We start from the raw sequence: 22,686 nt of genomic DNA, 5'->3' as shown, positions 1-22,686 counted from the left end.
TTGGCCATACCCCTTCTGCTCTCCTGCCACCCTGTACAAAGCTGCATAGAAACCCAGAAGTCTTAGCAGCAAAGTAAACTCTTCACAATAGCACTTTATTCAGTTGTATTAACTACATACATGGACCTGAGAAGAGGCTACTGCAGACGTAGCAACAGAACTTACCTCGCCTACCGTACACTGGGAGAGAGAACAATCCCAAAAAGGAAACCACCACCTAACAGACGTTCCATTCTAGACCCCAATCCCCATCCACCTAATATGAGACATTCAGGATGGCGTGAGCAGTAAGGAAAAGCTAACGGAAGAAGAAGTAAGTAGGACAGGAAGAAGATTCTCCCCTTCCCTACAATTAGCAGTATTTATTTTGGCATCTGTGTGTGGAACGGCTTCCTGCTGACGGATGCTGCTGCTGAAGACTGGAGGTCAAGCCACTACAGCAGAGGTTCTCAAACTGTGGTCCGCGGACAGTTCCCTCTAAGGTGCGCGCCTGGGCAGCCAGACAAAAGAGAATGAAGGGGCTACCCACCTAATTTGTGGAGTCGCGCAGGCGTGGCTCCACTAATTAGGTGCCTGGACCCTGGAGAAGATACACATGTAAGGTGAAGTAGTGGCCTTGGGGGGAATAGGGAGTAGGTGGGAGGGGGCAGTGGGGTGAGAAGAGGGGGTGAGGGGAATTTGGGATGTGTAGGGCTGCGGTGGCCAAAGAGGCGATTTTCCCCAGCTCCAGGGCTGCGGCTGCCGGGGAGAGACCCTCCTCCTTCCCAGCCCCAGCTCGGGGGCTGCTGTGGTGGATGAGAGAGGGCACATCCATCGCATTAGAAAGGTAAAACTACTGATATTAAAATATGAGTTGTGCGCTTTTATTTGTAGAACAAAAAATGTTAATTATTATTACGGGGTTTTTTATACAGCGCTTTTATCCAAAGCGCTTTACAATGGTTAGCTAATGGTACAAACAACATTTAGAAAGATCATTAAGTGGTTCGCCGAGACTCTCAGCAACTTTCAAGTGGTCCGCGGGAAAAAAAAAAAGTTTGAGAACCACTGCTCTAGTGCTATATAAAAGGTGTTAGTGGATGAGCACATGGTAGCTTTGTAAGTTTCCTCTGTGGGGGATGATGGCCTTCCTGCTCCGGATGATGCAGTGGAAATGTGCTGAATGGGTTAAATCTCTTTCTAGAACTAATTTATATGCAGCTGAATATGTATTGATTCAGCATGTGATCCACCTAACTATGAAGGATTTACATGTTTTCAGACCCATACATTGGGATGGGAAAAAATGAATGAAGATGACGTTCTCCTAAAGTGGCTAGTTCTAGTTAGATAAATGGTAGCAGCTCCTTTTTCCATCTACCACACTTTTTCTTTTGAGTGTTCAGACTTTGGGATAAATGAAGGAAGAAAGCGTTCCTGTGAGCTATGGAAGAAAGAGTTTATCTTGGTAAAAAAAATTACACTGGAGCACAAAGAATGACATGACCCTTTGTGGAATCATGGAACCAAGCAAGGATCATGCTTTCCAAGAGCAGAGGTTCTAGGGACTCTTTACCAACATGATTATGACGAGGGAGCACGTCTTTACGGAGAGAAAACACAGGAAAAAGGATGCTATCAGCTTAAAAGGAGTGTTATCAAGAACTCATAACACTGTGGTCTGGTCCCAGGTCAGGAAAACAGGTCTGACTTTTTGGCTAGATACACGTTATGCCTTCAGTAGCCTTGAACTAGCAGGTGACTACCGGACACTTGGCTGCGCCTGCGGTTTTGATATTGTGCAGAGCTGAGATGTGGGAGGGTCTTAAGTTCAAATCTAGGCCATCAGAGAATCATAGAATATCAGGGTTGGAAGGGACCTCAGGAGGTCATCTAGTCCAACCCCCTGCTCAAAGCAGGACCAATTCCAATTAAATCATGCCAGCCAGGGCTTTGTCAAGCCGGGCCTTAAAAACCTCCAAGGAAGGAGATTCCACCACTTCCCTAGGTAACCCATTCCAGTGCTTCACCACCCTCCTAGTGAAATAGTTTTTCCTAATATCCAACCTAGACCCCCCCCCACTGCAACTTGAGACCATTGCTCCTTGTTCTGTCATCTGCCACCACTGAGAACAGCCGAGCTCCATCCTCTTTGGAACCCCCCTTCAGGTAGTTGAAAGCAGCTATCAAATCCCCCCTCATTCTTCTCTTCTGGAGTCTAAACAATCCCAGTTCCCTCAGCCTCTCCTCATAAGTCATGTGCTCCAGACCCCTAATCATTTTCGTTGCCCTCCGCTGGACTCTTTCCAATTTTTCCACATCCTTCTTGTAGTGTGGGGCCCAAAACTGGACACAGTACTCCAGATGAGGCCTCACCAATGTCGAATAAAGGGGAACGATCGCGTTCCTCGATCTGCTGGCAATGCCCCTACTTATACAGCCCAAAATGCCGTTAGCCTTCTTGGCAACAAGAGCACACTGTTGACTCATATCCAGCTTCTCATCCACTGTGACCCCTAGGTCCTTTTCTGCAGAACTGCTACCTAGCCATTCGGTCCCTAGTCTGTAGCAGTGCATAGGATTCTTTCGTCCTAAGTGCTGGACTCTGCACTTGTCCTTGTTGAACCTCATCAGGTTTTTTTTGGCCCAATCCTCTAATTTGTCTAGGTCCCTCTGTATCCGATCCCTACCCTCCAGTGTATCTACCACGCCTCCCAGTTTAGTGTCATCAGCAAACTTGCTGAGAGTGCAGTCCACACCACCCTCCAGATCATTAATAAAGATATTAAACAAAACCGGCCCCAGGACAGACCCTTGGGGCACTCCGCTTGAAACCAGCTGCCAACTAAACATGGAGCCATTGATCACTACCCATTGAGCCCGACGATCTAGCCAGCTTTCTATCCACCTTACAGTCCATTCATCCAGCCCATACTTCTTTAACTTGGCGGCAAGAATACTGTGGGAGACCGTATGGTTAGAAACGCAAGAAACCCAGAAGAGCTGGAACACTGTTTTCGCCAGGCTGATATTCCTAACTTGACATAAATAAGAGAATCTTGTTCAGTCTCTTGCCATCTATGACGTGGTGGAAGGCCTGAAGGAGGCTTCCAGAGTATGTATCACCTTGGGTGAGGATTCTACCTTGGCTAGGCTAAGCTGCCAGAGGCAGGTAACCTGTGGTGTAGGAGCAGGCCATGGAGTAAGTTGACTAGCGCTCAATTCCTGGGTGTCCAACTTGCGATGGCTTAAAGGGGCCTGATTTTCAGAAGATGGTTGTTGACAGAGTGGATCTGAGGGAAAGCTGAAGAAGCCTCCAAGTCCTTTCTGAAGGTAGCCTCTATCTTCCTACCTGCAGGATCTTTGGTGAATAAACTACCTTCGGCAAGCATTACAGCCTTTGCCAGAAACGCTGCAACTATGCTGTCCTTGGGTAAGGTTGTAGTGGTATTCTTTATAGCAAGGATGGAGCTTGCACCAAAAAGCTGTGATACAGCTACTGTGCACATTGGACTTTTCTACACAGAATCTTTGGGTTCTGGGACCCTGTGGGGTTTGCCAAATGAGACTTTAGTTTCCCACTCTTCTCTAATGACTTCTTTGGAGGAGGCATGAATGCAGGGATAATAACCAACCGCTCTCCTCTTGCTGACAGAGGCAGGGAACCTGATGCAAGGATGGAAGGGGCCTGGCCAAGCCCCAAAGCTCCATGGATAAGTATGAACTAACTCCCATATTTGCAGGAAGAGGGGCCCAGTCAAAATGCTTCAGATTGGGGGAAGAGGTCAAGAACCAAAAAACTCCTTTCATTTTCTGTAACATTTATACTAAGAAATACATTAGAAGTACATTCTTTTTATTAAAAAAAAATCAAACAATGAAAACTGCTTAAGACACTTTTTAAACAGTTGAGATTTCCCCCCAAGTTTTACAATTAAAAAACCAACACAACTGAAGCTGCGTAACTTGACTTAAGACAGGGTAATTTAAAATTTACTTTTCAACCTTTCTTAACTATTGTTTGTTCTTCATGCCAATACACACTGGTAACAAGACTGCATCTGAACGTACTTGTACATTTTCCAATAAATAACTGTACCCCGAAGAGCATCAAGGTGGATTAAATTATTTTTCCACTCTCCAAGCCACCTTAGTTATCCCAAGAATAAAGTGCTAAAGGTTAACATTTCACATCACTTCTCCTGCAGGACACTGACCTAAATGAATGCAAAAGCTTTATTGCTGCATAACTTCAAGACGACTTTTCTCTTTTAGAAAATGACCTTACTTACCAGACTGAATGTCCCATATTCTTCCCTGAGAAAGTGGGTCAAAAATCCTTGAAAAGTCGTCTGGTCTCCCCAGGTCCAACGTGCTTGATTTAGGTAGGACGAGGCAGGCAGATAGAGATAAGGCAGCAAACCAGCCAACAAGCATAAGCCCAACTTCAGCAAATGGCCAAAGGACAATTCCTGCACCAAAATGTGTCATATTGCACAACAATGTTTATTTTAGTTTAATCACACTGGAACTTCAAGAACAGATAAAGCAAAACATCAAATATATTTACACAGAGTTGATCTCTCAATTTATAGTAAGTCCCTACAAAATGCTATGTTAAACCTTACGATTTTGTGGATTACTAGGAAACTGCATCAAACTGATCTCCTTTGCATGGCAGGGTGAAATTTAAGTGAAGCAAATAATATTAGCTAGGACTCATGAGTATCATATGCATTGCATCTTTTACATTTAAATCATGTCATGACATGCATAGATGGCTGAAGCCCTGCAAGGCTGAGATAACCCACTTTCCAGTGATTAAGAGTTGGCTGGTATTCCATCTGGCAAAAAAAAAAAAAAAAAAAAGCTGTTCCCATGTAACTGCTTACATCACCGCCATCATCAGGAGTCGGTTCTGCCATTTACTTTATCATGATCACACTGGCTAAACTGGATTGCTCAATTTCAGGGGTGGGATTTTGAAAATGCCTAAGGGAGTTAGACATGCAAGACTTTCAAAAGGACTGCTGCTCCTAATTCCTTTAAGCACTTCTGAAAATCCCACTCTTGAATATTTCACGCTGCTTTTTGGGGGGTCATTCATTACATTTTAGTCAAACAAAAATATTTCCTTTCCTATTTGAGTTTCTTTGGGAGAGACAATGTTTAAAACAACTTCCCACAGACTGAAAAGGAGTTTAAAAGTTGATGGCTAAAGTTCCTTAAGACTGAGATAGAGCAATCTCGGAAGACATTTTACTAAATCAAATAACTTGTCTATTATAGGGTTATAGGGTTTTCTGTAGCACGGAACACCAGGGTATCTAAAGCATTTCTGAGGTACGTTGAATCTGTATGGCAAGCTCCCTACTGGAATTCATGGAGCTGTCTATTCTTCACCCATCTCTGGTTAAAAAAAGGCTTTGCTTAGGGATTATATAATTAAATCATCATCATGCCAGTTATGGCGGAAACATTTTGGCAAAAAGGGCTTCACAAAATGTGCTGAATATAGTCAGATTCTGCATCGTTTCCTTTGGAAGCTCATTCCTCTAGAGGAAGAATCCCACGAGCCAGAACATCTTATCCCCAGGTCTAATGCATTTCATCCTGGGCCCAGTACGCTGCCTTGTCCCAAAGAAGAGCAGCTGTTTTATTGGGTCACAGATACTGATGCACCCAGGATCTGACCTGTTGACAGCTTTAAAGGTCAGGATCAAGATCTTCAACTGGCAATAGAAGCAAACTGGAAGCCAGTGGAAGGACTGAAGCCACAGCAGTGATGTGCTAACAACATCTGCCTCTTATTGCGCTTTGAGATCTACTGATGAAAAGCGCTATGTAAGAGCTAGGGATTATTATTGTTATTATTGAAGTGGGTCACCACATTTTGTGTAAACTGAAACATCTGCATTCCATCCATATCCAGACAGAGGCAATAGTTTACAGCAATCCAGTTTGGAAGTAAGAAATGTTTGATCTCTGTCTCAATCCTCACCTAGGAGGAATGTGCAAAGTTTCCTAGCAAGCCGGAGGTGGGAAAACACCGTTGATGTTACCTGATTAGCTATACTTAACCATGAGTCTAACAGAATAGTGAGATTTTATACAACTTTGGCAAACGGGACTTTGACAGAAGGAGAGGACAGTGTTTCAACTAGTTTTTAAGACCAGCATCACTTTGGTCTTGTCCCGGTTGAGTTTGAACCAGGTGCTTTTCATTTGAAAGCTGATCTTTTGCAGGCCTTGGAACATCCTTGGGATGGTGCTGGTTGCATTTGTGGAAAATGAGATCTGCAGTATGGCGTTACTGGTGTATTGCTGACAGCAGAGCCTATGGCATCTCATCCCCCTCTCCAACAAGTTTTAGACAGGTGTTGAAGTTGAGTCCTTTTGGAGAGGAATGACTGGATCAATTTTACTACTGTGCTGTTTATTCCAACCATGCCGTAGGTGGTTGACAGTGTCAAAAGCTGCAGAGAGGTTGTGCAATATTGAGATGTGGCCTCTATTCACTACCAGGAGAAAATCAGGACGTGGAGACTAGTCCTGTGGGTTAAAAGGATTTCCATGCCACCATCAGCCACCAGGAGCTCTGAGTCGTGAGGTCCAGACTGCTCCCACGCTTCTCCGATCTCCTTAAGGGACTACAGTCACCATCAATTTGATCTACTCTTCTGTTTGCGGAAGGTCATTTTAAACACTGAATATGCTCATACTTCCACACACTCAGAACTTCCATCCGTATCCTCATCACAGTACTAACAATGCTCAAGCTACTTTATAGATGGTCAGAAGACAGGGTCCCTGTCCCAAAGGGTTTACAATGGAAATGGACAGCTCTGAGAATGCTCGTGTGACTGACAGCTTCAAAATCCTTCAAAGTCATAATGCTTGGCTGTGATGCCAGCCTGATTGATTGTGACTTTATGTTGCCAGTGGATTATGGTTGACTAGCTTATGCATATCATTAACTGTTGCCATCCATACACATATACTTCAATATAAAAGCAGTGTCAGAAGGGAAAGCAGTAAGTGTTCAAACATAAGAATTACAATCTGCCCTAGAAAAATGACACACTTTCATATTCAACTCAGCAATAGATGAGTTACCTACCTTCCCTTTGAAAAGTTGGAACAGAACCCATAGTACAATGCACAACACATAAAGCACTATGGTGTGCTGATTGCACAAACTAAGCCCACAGCAAAAGGCGCCAACTTTCGATATCTGAAAGGAAGAAAGTACTTACAATTATTCTGAAAAATCTGCAAAATATACACACAGTGAAACTGCATCAATGCTGTCTGGGTTATTCTTACAATGGAAAGGCATCTACCTTGTGTGTAACTTTCAATAAATATTTACAAAGAAAATATCACGTATGTCTAGTTAGAGGTATGCCACATATTTTACTGGAAATCTATTTAAGAACTATTTCAGACACAAGTTTTTTAAAATGGTTATATATTGTAATCTACATAGGTAGACAGTATACACAGATATGTAGTGGTGGTATTTATGTCATACCATGTACATGAGGGTAGTATCTATATGATACATTGCTGAGCCAGAGTGATAAGCTACCTATCCATGTGGTTAACTGCATGTATCATGGACCTTTGATCACCTTACCTACCCGCTGTCTACTGGGAGTGCTTCTACCATCCCCAATCTCTCAGCAGCTTCTAACAACCTGCCTTCTTTCCCCCAAACGTGCAGTTCCCCTAAAATTACATTGGTCTGAGGCTCAGCATAAATAATATTCAGTCCTGCACTAGTGACAGGTGTGGGGTCCAATATCTCACAACCCATGAGGGCTAGAAAGGGAACTTTACACTGCTGGAAAAGGGAGATTGCTTGTAGCACTGAATATTCCCCAGCAATCAGACTCTAAAATCATGATTTTACTATAGACGGAGAAACTACTTTAGCTCGTCGTTTCAGTGGTTTTAAAGATTTATGGGTGATGATTTTTCCTCGCTCTCTCAGGTGCGCACAGCTGGCATCAGAGTTTAAACTTAAGCACCTTTGCTTCGTTGGCTAAGGGAATCCAAGACAGTACCAATAAAATCCATTAAGACATTTCTAAACTAGTTTTTCTATTAAAAAAATAGCACATCCAACACCTACAGCTTAGACCCAAGATTTTAGTGGGGTTGCTCACGACTTCACTACTTGGTTACATGGCCATCCCAAGCTCCTACTGGTAGAAGACTTTCTCCCATGCCAGAACATCACATGTTCTACATGCCCCCAAACCTGCCCCATTGAAATCAATGGCAAAACTCTTGACTGTTTCAGCAGCAGCCTCCTATGAGCATTGGTTCACCACCTTTCATCTTTGCTACATGAACCACAAACACTCCTGTTATTTGAATTCATTGTCTACTTATCTTCTTTGGTCTTTTTCGTCTTACGTTTTGTCTGCAATATATGCTTGCCATCAGCCTACTTCTATTCAATGGGATAGATCCTCATGTGGTGAAAGCCGTCAGAGATTCACTGAAGTTAATGGAGCTGGAACAGTTTACCAGCTGAGGATCTGCCCGACATCCTCTGCCCTTCCACACTCCTCTGACAGGTCAGACCCTGTCCTCTCTTGCTGCTCAGGCACTTCTAACATTGAAAATGTAACCGTAGCACTGCTTTCTTCGATAGTCCGTTACAATGGCAGAGATGCGCAATGCGAATGTTTGCTTTCACCGAGTGATGAAATAATATCAGCACGGATTCGAGTTTCTAACAATAGTCTGACATTTTATTTTGAAGATGATTTCACCATTAGCAAAGGATTTTTTTTTTTTTTTGCATCACTGAAATACTAATACAGCTGAGATTTTCAAACCTGCTCAACGGGTTTGGACACCCAGACCATGTTTTTCAGAAGTCACTAGTGATTTTGTGTGATGAGCCTGAGGGGTCAAATAGGTGGGCCTGATTCCCAGAAAGTGCTGAGCACCTGCCTTCTAAATACTAACCCCCTTTCAGGTGTACATAGTAGGATACCCCAAAAGTTGAAGCAACCAAAGCCATTAGTCACTTTTGAAAATCTTGGCCCTAATTCCCACTGGAAATTGGGTATCTGAATCTGTTAGGCCAGAGGTTCTCAACCTGCAGTCTGTGGACCACCAGTGGTCCACAAGCTCCATTCAGGTGGTCCGCAGATAGTTCCCCCTAAGGTGCACGCCTGGGCGGCTGCACACGAGACAATGAAGGGCCAACCAGCTAATTAGTGGAGTCGCGCAGGCGTGGCTCCACTAATTAGGTGCCTGGACCCTGGAGAGGACACACATGTAAGATGAGGTGGTGGCCTTGGGGGGAATAGGGAATAAGGAGCAATGGGGTTTGAAGAGGGGGCTGGGGGGAATTTGGGACGTGCAGGGTTATGGCGGCCAGAGAAAGGCGACTTTCCCCAGCTTCAGGGCTGCAGCTGCTGGGGAGAGATGGCCCTCCTTCCCAGCCTCAGCTCTGTAACTGCTGTGGCGGGGGAGAGACCCCCCTCCTTCCCAGCCCCAGCTCGGGGGCTGCTGTGGAGGGGGAGAGGGCACATCCATTGCATTAGAAAGGTAAGACTACTGATATTAAAATATGAGTTGTGTGCTTTTATTTGTAGAACAAAAAAATGTTAATTATTATAAAGGTTTTTTTATATAGTGCTTTTATCCAAAGCGCTTTACAATAGTTAGCTAATGGCACAAACATTTGGAAAGATCATTAAGTGGTCCGCCGAGACCCTCAGCAATTGTCAACTGGTCCGCGAAAAAGAAAGTTTGAGAACCACCGTGTTCGGCGGCTCTGAAAATCTCAAATGACATCTTTGAGGAATTTAGCAGTCAGTGATCCAAAAATGGTAGTAACCAATAAAACAATTACTCTTTGTGATGTTTAATGCCAAATAAAAAAACCCTCATCTGTAGCCATCCAGAGAACATGTATGATTTGAAGACCCATTACAGCAGTGCAGAATTAGTCTGAACTTCTAAAATTCTGCACTACTTTTATAAAAAAAAAAAATTATTCAGAGAATTTATTGTGGTCATAAAAAAAGAGTTTATAAAAGAAGAACAGATGTGATGTCCCCACGCTTAGGGAGAGTGGAGAGAAACACTATCAGTTTTTTTAAATTGTTGGAATGTGCCATTTTATGCGAAATTTATGGGCGAGATTTTCAAAGCTCTAGGGCTGATCAAAATTTCCCATCCAGACTTTCAACAGAAAATTGGGTTTTCAACTAAACAAGAATTTTTGTGGCTAGTGCCTGGTTTCCATCCAAAATACAGACTTTTAACTGAAAAATAAGAACCTGAAAACCAAAAACTTTTCCGTGTTTTGACAAAAAAAGTTGCACTTTTCTGCAGAAAATTACAATGAAAGCCAGTTTTTGTTTTCATCATAATTTTCCACCCCACCTTCTGAACAGCACTCAATGATGCCAACTTAGACCCTTAATAAGTGACCGTATTTTTAAGAGCTCGGCGTGGCCAGAGTTCCAGAAGTGCTCAGCGCCCAGCAGCTCCCATTCAGAACCATAAACACTTAGCGCTTTTGAAGATCTGGCCCTAAATTTTTAAACCAACCCAAATTATTAAAAGCAAACAAGCCACACACACGACAAATACATTTACAACTGATATTCGCTTTGATCCAAACAGGTTACCTTTGATCTCTCCTTCGCAGTGGCTGCCTCCTCAAAATGTACAGTAAGCACCATAAGCAGCCCCACAAACAGATTGTTTAAGCTAAAAACCTCTGCTGAGATGGACCACTGCCATGTTAGACGAGAAAAGGAAAACACCCCCGCAGCAAGGACTCCTCCAGCATACGAGCCAGAAAGCCTGCAAACACAGATAACATGAAATCTTCTTTTCCAACAAAAAGCGCCTACTTCATTGTCCTTTTTTTAACATACTGTAGCAGCAGAAATTATGGCTGCCATCCAACACCCTTCCAAAACATTATATGGTTAATATGTCGCTTCTAATAATTTCCTTGCATAAGATTTCAATTAGGAAGGCCAGTTATTAACCATACTGTACCCTACGCAAGGTAGTGAATGCCCTTCCCTCAATGACCAATGGCTAGCATTGCCACACACAATATTTCTTTCAAGCATAGAGGGTAACTTCCAGTATTCGAGTCCGTTTGGAAACCTTGATGAGAGATGACATAGTGGAGCATGGCACACCAAGCCAAAGAGTCATGCTTTCAACCAGATACTCTTAGCTGGCAGATTTCTGAGCAACGGTGCAGTCTTAAATTCATCAAGACACTGGATAAAAAGTGGATTATAGATATTCGTGACGGTTGGCATTCTAACGCTTTCCTATGGGGGAGCTTTTAGTTTCGTAGGGCGGGGGTGGGAAATGGAACACAGAGGGCGCTAAGAAGGGAAAGTGTACTTTGGAGCTGGGAGCACGGCCAGGAAAGAGAGGGAACAAGTGTGAATCCTGATGGGGAAGCAAACACAAGCAATGCACGAAGCACCCAGCATTTGGATGTTTGCAACCTTTTCTGTCAAACCCAGATCCCACGACAGTAATCACTGCCTTTCTGCCTTCCAGACTGGATTACTGCATGCACTTCCCATGGAGCTACATTCCAAGACCACTTGGATGCTACAGCTGGTGCAGAAGGCCCATTAGATGGTATTTAGCCCCAAGAAACGTATTACGTCAGTTCTTCAACAACTACACTGGCTTCCTACTCCATTCCAGGGCCAGTTCGTTATTTAATTTGATCTATAAAATCCTAAACGATTCAGAATATGGCTATCTGGGAGACCTTGCCTCTGACTCAGTGATGATGAAATGTCATCGGGTGAGGCACTCAAGCTAACAGTCCTTAAGATATAGGGGAAATTCACTTTCCGAGCTGGTGTGACTTAGCTGGAGTGTATTGCCTTTCAGAGCATGGTGCAATGCTCATCTCGCTGCTCAGGATTCTGTCAGAAAGGACAGCTGTTAGTTTATTTGGGGGATAGTCATCTCTCTACCGCTCCCATTTATAGTTTGTTTTTTAAACTCTCTGCATGTCCCTTGAGATGGGGACTTGGAACATTTGATAAGTTAATAAAAGAAAGATTTCACCAACTATACACAGTTGTTAAGTATCTACTGTATCCTCTGATACTGACATGGCTTGAATCATGTCATTGGTTATTCAACCTCAATGTTTCAGTTGTTAATGACTGTGAAATGCATCGTTGCAATGTTTGCTTCCAAAATATGTATTCAAAAATAGTAACATTGAGATGAGTGTGGGCGCACACCCTAGGCACACCCTCTCCCATATAAAAGAGAGGGAGCAGTTGGCAGAACATTCTCTACACAGGCTCCTTTCCTCTGAGATGCTCTCCCTCCCCTGGTCTGAAGGAGCCCAAACCCCAGGCAATTGGGGTGGAAGCTTTAAGCCATACTGGATCAATAAAAGATGGAAGACAGTGTGATCTAATGACTAGAGCACTGCACAGGGACTCAGAAGACCTGGGCTCTATACTTGACTGTGCCAGTGGTTTGGTGGGTGACCTTGGGCAAGTCACGTCACCACCACCACCCCGTGCCTCAGTTTCCCCATCAGTAAAATGGGAATAACAATAGTCACCTCCTTTGTAAAGTGCTTTCAGACCCATGGATAAAAAGTGCTGTAAGAGCTCGGTATTATCATCTACTCACTGCTGATTGGTTGGAGGGGCAAGAAAGAGAAGCACTACTGTTGCTTTAACTCACTGTGTAACTTTTTTATTGGGTTTTAAATAAACAAGGGCCCTCACAGCTCCTTCCTTCAGCGTGGAATCCAAAATCTAAACACAGAAAGGTCCAGATCTGTTTGTTTCATTTAACAATTGCCCCCTTCTCTTCTCTGCCAGACCACAGGACTCCACAGTTAAACAAACTTGAAAAAAATCCAGATTTTGTCCCAAAATAGATTTAATCATAAAACGTACTCCTGAAGGGGGCATTCCTCCTCCCCGCCCCGAGAGAAGATACTTTCATGAACGTGTCTAGTAAATTGATTCCTGAAATTGGTAGGCAAATAAAAGCAGACACTACCGTAATTTCAATTTGCAGGTATAGTACCACAAGGCCTTGATCCTGAACTGTTGCAATCAATGGGATCTTTGCCACTGCTTTCAATGGATCAGGCTTGAAATGTCTGCAATTGGAACAACTGTTAACATTTGGTGGGAAGGGGAGAGAGCTGGCTCAATGGGACGATGCACCAGCCTTTCCCTCCCCCTTGGAGACTGAATTCAAATCCTTGCTTTGCTCGCAGGGGAATGGGAATTTGATCTGACCCAATATCCCCATCATAACATTACCATGCAAACTGGCATGGCTGCTGGGAGAGGCAGAGAACAGGAACGGCAGCCAGTTGTTTTACACCACAGGACTGACATACACTGGCACAACTGGTTGAAGCTTGCATAATCCCTGCTGGCATTTTGCTGGGCTCCCGCAATTAGATCAAACTTCACTGACAGTATTTGCACTCCTGAAGATTTTACATGCTGCCTAATGGATACAAAATATTTATTGCAAGTGTCAAATTTAGGGCTTTTTGTGTTTAATACTCAAAATCATTTAAGGGCCAACTAGTAACACTTTTATTGTGCGTATCGCAGCTGCACCAGAGAGCCCCACTATGGGCCATGCTTACAATCTCAGCACTACAGATTTGGGCATCAAGCTTCAAAGGGGATATTCTAAAACAGCGGCTCTGAACCTTTCTAGACTACTGTACCCCTTTCAGGAGTCTGGTTTGTCCTGTGTGCCCCCAAGTTTCACCTGACTTAAAAACTACTTGCTTACAAAATCAGACATCAAAATACAAGTGTCACCACACACTATTACTGAAAAATTGCCGACTTTCTCATTTTTACCATATATACCTCTACCTTGATATAATGCTGTCCTCGGGAGCCAAAAAATCTTACCACGTTATAGGTGAAACCACGTTATATTGAACTTGCTTTGATCTGCCAGAGCATGCAGCCCCGCCCCCCCAGAGCACTGCTTTACTGCATTATATCCGAATTCGTGGTATATCGGGTCGCGTTATATCGAGGTAGAGGTGTATAATAATAAAATAAATGGGAATATAAATATTGCACTTACATTTCAGTGTGTAACATAGAGAGCAATATAAACAAGACATTGTCTGTCTGAAATTTTAGTTTGTACTGACTTCGCTAGTGCTTTTTATGTAGCCTGTTGTAAAACTAGGCAAATATTCAGTTGAGTTGATGTATCCCACAGAAGACCTCTACGTACCCTTGGGAACTCATATCCCTGGTTGAGAATCATTGATCTAAAACACAGAAATAAGATTTTAAAATCCCACCTTGATAGTAGCATGGAAATCACAAACGTCCTGAAATAACCCTGATGGCTCGCTAAATCCACTTACCCATTCATGACCCTATTGTGCAAGGTTACCCAGTCACAACTGACAAATGCGGGCATAGCAATCACGTCTCCTTGGAGTGAATGCATGCTTCTTACATAAGCATTTTGGAACTGTATTTCACCAACTCTGCAGTGCAGAAACATTTTTACCACATTAGGCTGAGATTGTCAGAGGCCTGAGAGAGTTATGGCACCCAAATCCCAGTGAACGTCCACGGAGATGGACGCTTAACATTGACCTTTTTTAAAATTACAGATTTAAAATATTCCAGCGCTCAGCTCTGATATAGCACTTTTTATCTAGATCTCAAAGCACTTCAGGAAAGGAAGGTCGGTATCACTATAATCATTTTAGTGACGGGAAACAGTGGTAGTAGCTGCTGAACTTCCTATGTGCAAGACACTTCTAAATACGCTCCCACTCAGATCAAAGGTGTTCTTGAAGAAAAAGAAAGGTGAATCCATACTAACTGGAAAATAGGTAGATGAATTTGAATACATTTACTTATTGTCCTCATGGCCACAGAAAATTCAGTGTAGATTTCAAGTTGAGTTGGTTGGAACTGGCCGTATAGTTTATTGCATACGGTGTTTGTTCAGGTTCTTTGATTGGCTGAGTCTATCTCACGTAGTCAGGAGGTGCAGCACAAGCTATCTGAACTGTTTATTTGATGCTGATATCTAGGTCTTTGTATAAAATTCTCATATACACACCCAGGCCTGTACTACTGTGGTAACAGTACCCAGGCCAGTCACTGTGGTAACTACTTTTTTACTTGTCTCTTATAAACTAGGAAGAAAATATCTATTTTGAATATGTAGAGAAGTCCCCTGTGCACAGTAGTTGAATCTCAAGGGAAGATATATATGTATTTTAGGGCAAATGCCATCACACCTACAAGATTAACCACTGTACCCTTACCTAAATCACCGAAGTAGTGAAAGCAATTTTAAGGTGAGGTTCCGACTTTGAAAATAACTCAAACATGGCACTATGGGTTTCCGTGTTTATTGTCTTACAATTATTTCCGTATCAGGTGTGCTCTGTCTCTAACTGCCATCCATGCAAACTCAATATGGGTTCCCTTCTTGTGCAAGTTCAGGTTCTGCAGGCCAAATTCTGCTTTCAGGGACACCTAGGTAACGCACTCTCTTCAGACGATGCACCAGGTAACACCTGTGTAATTCCAGCGATTTCAAGTGTTTTGCACAAGTGTAACTGACGGCAAAGCAGCGTAGCTTTGTAAACGATGCTGTTGATAATGCACTAGAAAGAGTCTAGAAAAACTGTTTTTTGTCACTGAAGTCGGCAGACATGACCTGATACACGCACAGAGCTGATCTGTTCAGCAGAAAAGGAGTTTTCTCACACCTTTTGTCTGTCTTGCACATTTGGGTCCCAGTCCTCCAATGAGGTCCATGTGGGTAGACCCTTGCAGAGCTCTATTGATGTCAATGGAGTTCCACACAGGGGCACAAGGTCTGCCCACAGTGAGATCTCGGCAGTAGTCAGTTGCTATGTGTGTAAAGCACCCAGCACCACGGGGACCTATTTGGGGCCTCTAGACGCTATTATAATACAAAATTAAATAAATGATAACAACAACAACAGAAAGGTGCCATTTTACATAGTTACTTTTTTACAGTGGAACAGCAATTTAAAATCCTTAACAGACAAAATGCAATTCTCTTAGTACTCAGGATAATTAATAATCAAGGTATTCTACCCCCAATAATATAATACAATTGCAGGAATCATTTGACAGAGACACAGAAATGGTACTAACTAAAGCTGAACTTTTCTCTATGAACTTTGACCCTGCAATTCTGATAGGCCCATCTGGAAGCACTGAGTCACTGGATGTCATCATATGGACAATGGGCAGAAACACCTGGCAAAGGTTTCGGCCCTGAGGACTCACTGATTTTGCTTTCCTCCCCAAATATTCAAGCGATGTGGCAGTCAGAGCGGAAGAGGAATGATAAGGGGGAACATTACAGAAATTAAACAAACCAAAGGGAGCGCCTAGTCCTCACCCAACCTCCCCGCAACCCAGTGGGGTTGAAAAAGTTGTAAGAGCAGGAGGTCGTGATCCAGCCACATTGCTAAGCAGTGACTCTACGTACTCTCAGCTGGATCTTTTTAAAATTCTCATTTCTTTCTGATTCCAAAGAAATAGCCTTCTAAACCACCCTGGAATGTTTTCGGAGAATTCAAGCCATAAGGTAACCCCGTGCTATACACTTCTGAATGTAAAACAAAGATTGAGACAAATTTCCCATTACATTTATTTACCGATTTATTCTCATTTTATAAGCAATAGGTCCTTCCTTGGGAGAAACTTCAATGCTGTGTTAAAACCTACAGTAGAGTTGAATGTAAAGTTGAACTTTGCTCTATGAACTTTGACCCTGCTATTCTGATAGGCCCGTCTGGAAGAACTAAGGCCTGGTCTACACTGGAGGGGGGGATCAACCTAAGATATGCAACTTCAGCTACGAGAATAGCGTAGTTGAAGTCAACGTATCTTAGATCGACTTACCTTGCGTCCTCACGGCGCGGGGTCGACTGCCACCGCTCGCCCGTCGACTCCGCTTCTGCTTCTCGCTGCAGTGGAGTGCAGAAGTCGACAGCAGAGCAACTGGGGATTGATTTATCGTGTCTACACTAGACGCGATAAATCGATCGCCGATCGATTGATCACTACCCACCAATCCGGTGGGTAGTGTAGACGTACCCTGAGTCACTGGATGTCATCACATGGACAATGGGCAGAAACACCTGGCAAATTTTCTAAGCAATAGGTCCTTCCTTGGAAGAAACTTCAATGCTGTGTTAAAACCTACATTAGATAAACAACTCCCCATTTCCAGGTAGACAAAAAAATCTAACACCTTATTCTAGTTTATGGAATAAGACTTGGGCAGTGGCTGTTAAACCCAAATGTTAGAGGCTTATCCTAGATTGTGAAGGGTGGAGCAGAATACTGTCCTTTTTCCCCTTATCTGAAGAGCGCCTAGCACAATAGGGCCTTGACCCTTGATTGGTGTCCCTAGCTGTTACTGCAATAAAAACAAAAACAGCTTTTTCTTTCTAGTCTAAAGTTCATGAGTCCTCATTTAGAATAGATTTGATTTTTCCAAAAGCTGAAACAAGCCTTAAAATGCTTAGCAGCTTCTAAGATGGATACGATTCTTAGTTCAGAACATGCCCCAGTATATACGTGGCTAGAAACACATGAGGGCAAAGACCAGGGTAAGGACTCCCATCTGAGTCGCTAAGCACTAGTGTCCAATTTATCAGCAATACTTTGAAATAAATGACACCGAAGCAAACCCCGTAGGGATTTTATAGAGGCAATGAAGGCTTGATTTTCAAAAGGGATGAATACCTAACAGCTCCCCAGCCAATCAGCTAGAGACAGACTTGGGAGAGCAAGACTGCTGGAGGTAGAAGTTTAGAGCATCACACTCGACAAATTCCTTGCCATCGATCCCTCCTGTTCTCCCCTTGTGGCGCACAACAGTTTAGTCTCCTGAGGGCTCTAACACTTGGTTTAATTCTGGTTGTTGGGCTGGGTACAAGGGTGGCTGGGTGGTGTTTAGTGGCCTGTGATATACAGCAGGCCAAACTAGATGACCTGATGGTTCCTTCTGGCCTTAAACTCTATGACTAATTAATGCAAAGTAGCACAGACAGGACAGACAGACCCAGGAGATGTGCGTTTAAAGTGGCTCTCTATAAGAAATGTTCCTTGCTTACCTCCCTGGATTTATTAGCCTTTTCTCTCCTATTTACCTCTTTCGTTTTTCCTTTCAACCATAAAGGAACAAGGGCACGCACCTGCAACACACCTCCATAGAGCAGAGAAGGGCTGGGGAAATAAGGAGAGAGGCAAAGTGGAACCTAAAGGCTTCAAAGCCAAAACTTTTGCCACCACATAACTGCAGCATCTTCCTGTCTGACATTGGTCGCTAATGACCCAACAGGTCCAGATGACTGTATCATATGTAGGTTCCCTAATTCTAACAGATGCAAGCTGAAGGCCTGGATATATTAACAACAGACAATGAGCTTCTCTCCTCAATTAAAATATTTGGACCATCATTCTTTGAATCACCACCTTTCTCTTCAGTGCTTCTTTTAAAAAAAGTTTATAATCTTTTCCCAATGATTAGTAAAAGTGGAAGCAACTCAAAAGTGCTCACGCTTATTTTAACTACGTTATGTATTTCAATAATAAAATATAAGTACTTTAAAAGCAAAAGAAAGTGAAATACCAGTTTAGAAATTCTTTCCTTATAGCGATAATAGTAATTATACCAAACCAGCTCCTCTTTTCGAGTGTCTGCTACGTGCATCTTCTAATCACACTTACTTTCTGAAAAAAGCAAGTTTCTACAGCTCTTAGCACTGAATAGCCAAAACAGATACTATAGGGAATACTAAATTAGACTGCATTCTTCCTCAAGTATCTTCAGTTGAATTGCCACTTAAGTTCTGACTGCAGAATCTATTGCTCAGGAAGAAGTAAAAGCAGAAAGAACACAGCTTGAGTTTCAGATCTGAGGTTGAATCTGCAGGGCTGACACTCAGAAAAAAACATCTTTTGATATATAAATTGCACAAATGAAAGAGAAGCACAATGATACTTTTGTAGTCACTTTAACTATAGTTAGAGATTTTAAAATGAAAAGTTTTCCATAGCATAACTTAGCATTGAAAAAAAAACAAAATTACCATAAATTAGAGAAATCAGAAATTAAAATTTAGTGTGAGTGATCTGTCATCACAATTTGTTATTAGTTATTCTATGCAAATTGTGGGGGTGTTGTGCCAGTGGTGGTGGTTGTTTTTAGTTTTTGTTTTGTTTTCTTGATTGCCTACATTAAATGCCCTTAAACTTGTCCAACCAACAGAACAATTTTTAGCCAGGTCAACAATACAGAGGATCACCAAAGGAGACTCTATGGTACTGAATTCCTTCCCCCTTTCCTGATGCAATGCTTGATTCAGCAAGGTTAAAGGAAGAACCACTTCATGCTGGCAGAGCACACTGCTAGCAGCAAAGGTTAACATCGCAAAACAGATGAACCAACTCTTACAGAGTTTCCTCACTGCCCTCCGCATATCCTCTAATTCTTTATTTTGTAAGGCTGCTGGTCATCAGAGGGGTGGAAAGGACTTCTTTGTATTCAATCAAGAACCGCAGACCCCCCAACAATTTTTGTTATTTTTGTTGAAGGTAGAACTAGTGTAACGGTGATAGATAGATGGGACTGGACAATGAACTCCTCAATTTAGAACGGATAAAAATAAGGGTGGTGGCATTGTAAGTTTCTCAGCATTGCCCTAACATGTCTCGTCTCTAGAGATGAACAGGTAGCTTAATCCCAACACATATTCAAACCTTAGCCTCTGCTGACACTGCCAATAAAAATACTGTGATGGTGGTTTTCAACCTGTGACACATTAACTTCAGCCACTGCCTCAGAGGGTAAATCATAATGTAGGACCTAAGGGGCAGATTAATATCCTCAATATGCACAAGAGACACCCACTGACAGCAACAGGAACTCCAGGTGGAATCCTGGCCCCAGTGAATGAGAGTTTTGTCAGCAGGGTCAGGATTTCACCTTCCGGGCACCAATCAAGGGAAATTTAGTTCCTAAAACAACACTCAGCTCAGGTTATTTCCATTATTGGCCATCAAAAGGGAAAGTACAGCTATTTTAAAAGCAGACACACAAACCCCGACGGACAGCATATGCCCAAAAGGCATTGCCCCTACTTGAGACAATAGCTTATGACATGAAGAGCGATAAGAGAAGAGTCTTACGCACAGCATGCCCAACCTCCTTGTGCCCATGTAACTAACTGGTGCTTAAGGCCAGTTAACCTGTCTTCTCCTCAACAATCTGATTGGCTTGCCTAATGGGCTACTCCCTGCAAAATGTTGTAAAATACACAGCTAATAGCTTTGAGTTGCTATAATGGAAAACAGTTGGATAAACTCAATGTTTGGTCCTACTCCCACTTAAAAATGTCCAGAACAACCTCAACATTTGTAATAAAAAAGACAAGACACCCTGGGACGAGAGCATTTTATTCCAATTTCTTAGAATCGGGCAGAGAGCAGGTGTTTGGAGGTGTTTATACAATGGGGGTCAGATATTATGGTAAAGGCACTTGTGCGCTGAAGCGATGGGGCAATATAAATATCTAGATCAGGGGTTTGCAAACTTTTCCATAATGGAATCTCTCAACCAAACCCACATGCCTATCTAACAATATTTGACGGACAGGGTGGTTATGGTAGAATGCCCATGACCTAGATAGGTGGGAAGTATCTTCTAGCTGCTACTGCAACATGAATATTCAACAAGAAGAACTTTCAGCCTGCAATGAATGTTTTTAAACGCAGGTATGTCTACATACCATGGAAGACAAGCCTTTATTATGCAAATCTTAACAGAGAATTAGTTTTAGTTATGTCAATGGGCTTTGATGTACTATTCATAGAGCGAGGATGAGACAAACCGCTACTACCATAGGCCCTGATCCTGCAATTGCATTGTCACTGGGACTCTGCATGGGCAGAATGATCTGTTTGCATGGATCTGATTACAGATTGTGGCCTGAGGGGCCCGATCTCGCAGATATTTGTAATCAGTAGTAAATGGTTGCAGATCAGGCCTATAGGTAAGGACTAGTTTGCACTAAACTTTTCACATCCCAAGGAATTTAATTCACAAAAAGTCTTTGAAGTATATAATTATTAATACCAAAAATACCCTGTTTATTACAGTTATAAACTTTCAAAGAAATAAGACAGATGAATGCTTAAAATCAATGGCTTGACACAAACTATATTGAAGCAACTTAATGAGCAGCATTAACCAAAACAGTACAATACTCTGCACATACGCTGAACTTCATAAAGAAAAATATTTCGCGTTAATAGCTTTCTATTATACAAGTTATAAGAACAGTATTTCAAGTCGCTAAAATTCAGAGGGGGATTGCTTTCTTTATGTCTTTGTAAACAGCACGGGCATATTAGTTATGACCTATTATTTGATTAATAAATTTTTAAAAAACCTTTAGAAAATGTACATTTATCACGGCAACCATAATAAGTGGTGTCTAGTTCCAGTGGCAGAAACGCGGTAGGAAACAGATTTAGCAATTTAAATGTTTTATAAGTTTTTGTAATTGAAGAAACTTTTCATAATCTGACATTTGTTAAAACCACTTATTAGAAATTATGCAGCACAGTAGCTGTGGAAATATGAGCTCGCTTCACAATTATAAAGTCAGCCTATGTAGCCCTTTCCTATTGTATGAAGTGGCATAAACCCCACGGCGGCCTATCAGCTAACTGGCAGGCAGGGGGCTGCTCTATTCAAAGTGAGAGATACAAGCTGCAGGGCAAAAACCTGGCAGCTCCCATCTGACCCCACAATCCCCTACTGGTGACAGCTCCAAGCTCCATGGCAAATTAGGCCTTCTCATATTACAATTGGAGAAGACAGATTCCATTAGCAGTATCTGAAATTGAGTGGAGAGCTGCACTGTTATCAGACTTGACTCATAAGCACTGCTATTAATCAGAGCTATGATAGCATTTATATATTTCAAGCTATCTGCTGCCGCTGTGATATTCTGCTACAAAGGGTTGATGGGACTTAGGAAAGTGAACAATAGAGCTTTCTGGGAAAAGCAGAGTAAATCAAGAAAGTCTATGACTTCCGCACATTCTGAAGGGATTGCGGTTTACATAAATTTTCTCCCAATTGGAGATTGAGCTCTTCCTCATCTTACACATGGGATTTAGTTGTCACTCAATGGTAACAGCTGTGAAAAGGTGAAGCGGCCCACCGCTCAGAATATTGCCTTCGCTTTTAAAGCAATTAACCCATGAACAGGAGGATACCTGGTGATATCAAAGGGATTAAGCTAGGCAGTGCATTATTAACATTTCCTTGAACTAATTCTAACTCTGACTAGCTGTCAGAAAAGACTCTTCAGTCTTTAAAAAAAAAAAAAGAGTTTTGCCCTGCTTTTTTCTTCAGAATGAAGCACAGCTATTTGAGCCTAATGTGCCTACTTTATAACAAAATGCAAATGAACAGATCTGTTAATGTCCTTAAACAGCCTGAACTCAATGCAATTTTATATCAAGTATGAGGAAAAAAATATATGATCAATTAGCCAGGGGTCATGGCAGATAGTCTTCTAAAAGGAAATTAATACTTGAGTACTTTCCATTCTTCTATCCCTATTAAAACTTG

At 42.4% G+C, this 22,686-nt stretch overlaps 1 protein-coding gene across 4 annotated transcripts in view; it reads right to left on the bottom strand.

Moving 5' to 3' along the window:
• The window catches only part of TMEM260 (transmembrane protein 260), a 50,569-nt gene that overhangs the window by 13,121 nt on the left and 14,762 nt on the right, over positions 1–22,686 (bottom strand). For 3 of the 4 annotated variants that reach the window (XM_034768492.1, XM_034768494.1, XM_034768493.1), the window contains exons 4-6: positions 10,644–10,821; positions 7,100–7,213; positions 4,272–4,451 (exon numbers count right to left, since the gene is read on the bottom strand). In XM_034768492.1, coding sequence (XP_034624383.1) covers positions 4,272–4,451; positions 7,100–7,213; positions 10,644–10,821 — 472 coding nt within the window. Of the gene's footprint in view, positions 1–4,271; positions 4,452–7,099; positions 7,214–10,643; positions 10,822–14,256; positions 14,294–22,686 lie in introns of all 4 variants that reach the window. The other variant, XM_034768496.1, reaches the window with a different exon arrangement.

Source organism: Trachemys scripta, chromosome 4 (assembly GCF_013100865.1).
Source record: "Trachemys scripta elegans isolate TJP31775 chromosome 4, CAS_Tse_1.0, whole genome shotgun sequence".
Taxonomy (NCBI): Eukaryota; Metazoa; Chordata; order Testudines; family Emydidae; genus Trachemys; species Trachemys scripta.
The sequence above is the reverse complement of the archived record's forward strand: the minus strand, read 5'-3'. Positions and strand labels throughout refer to the sequence as shown.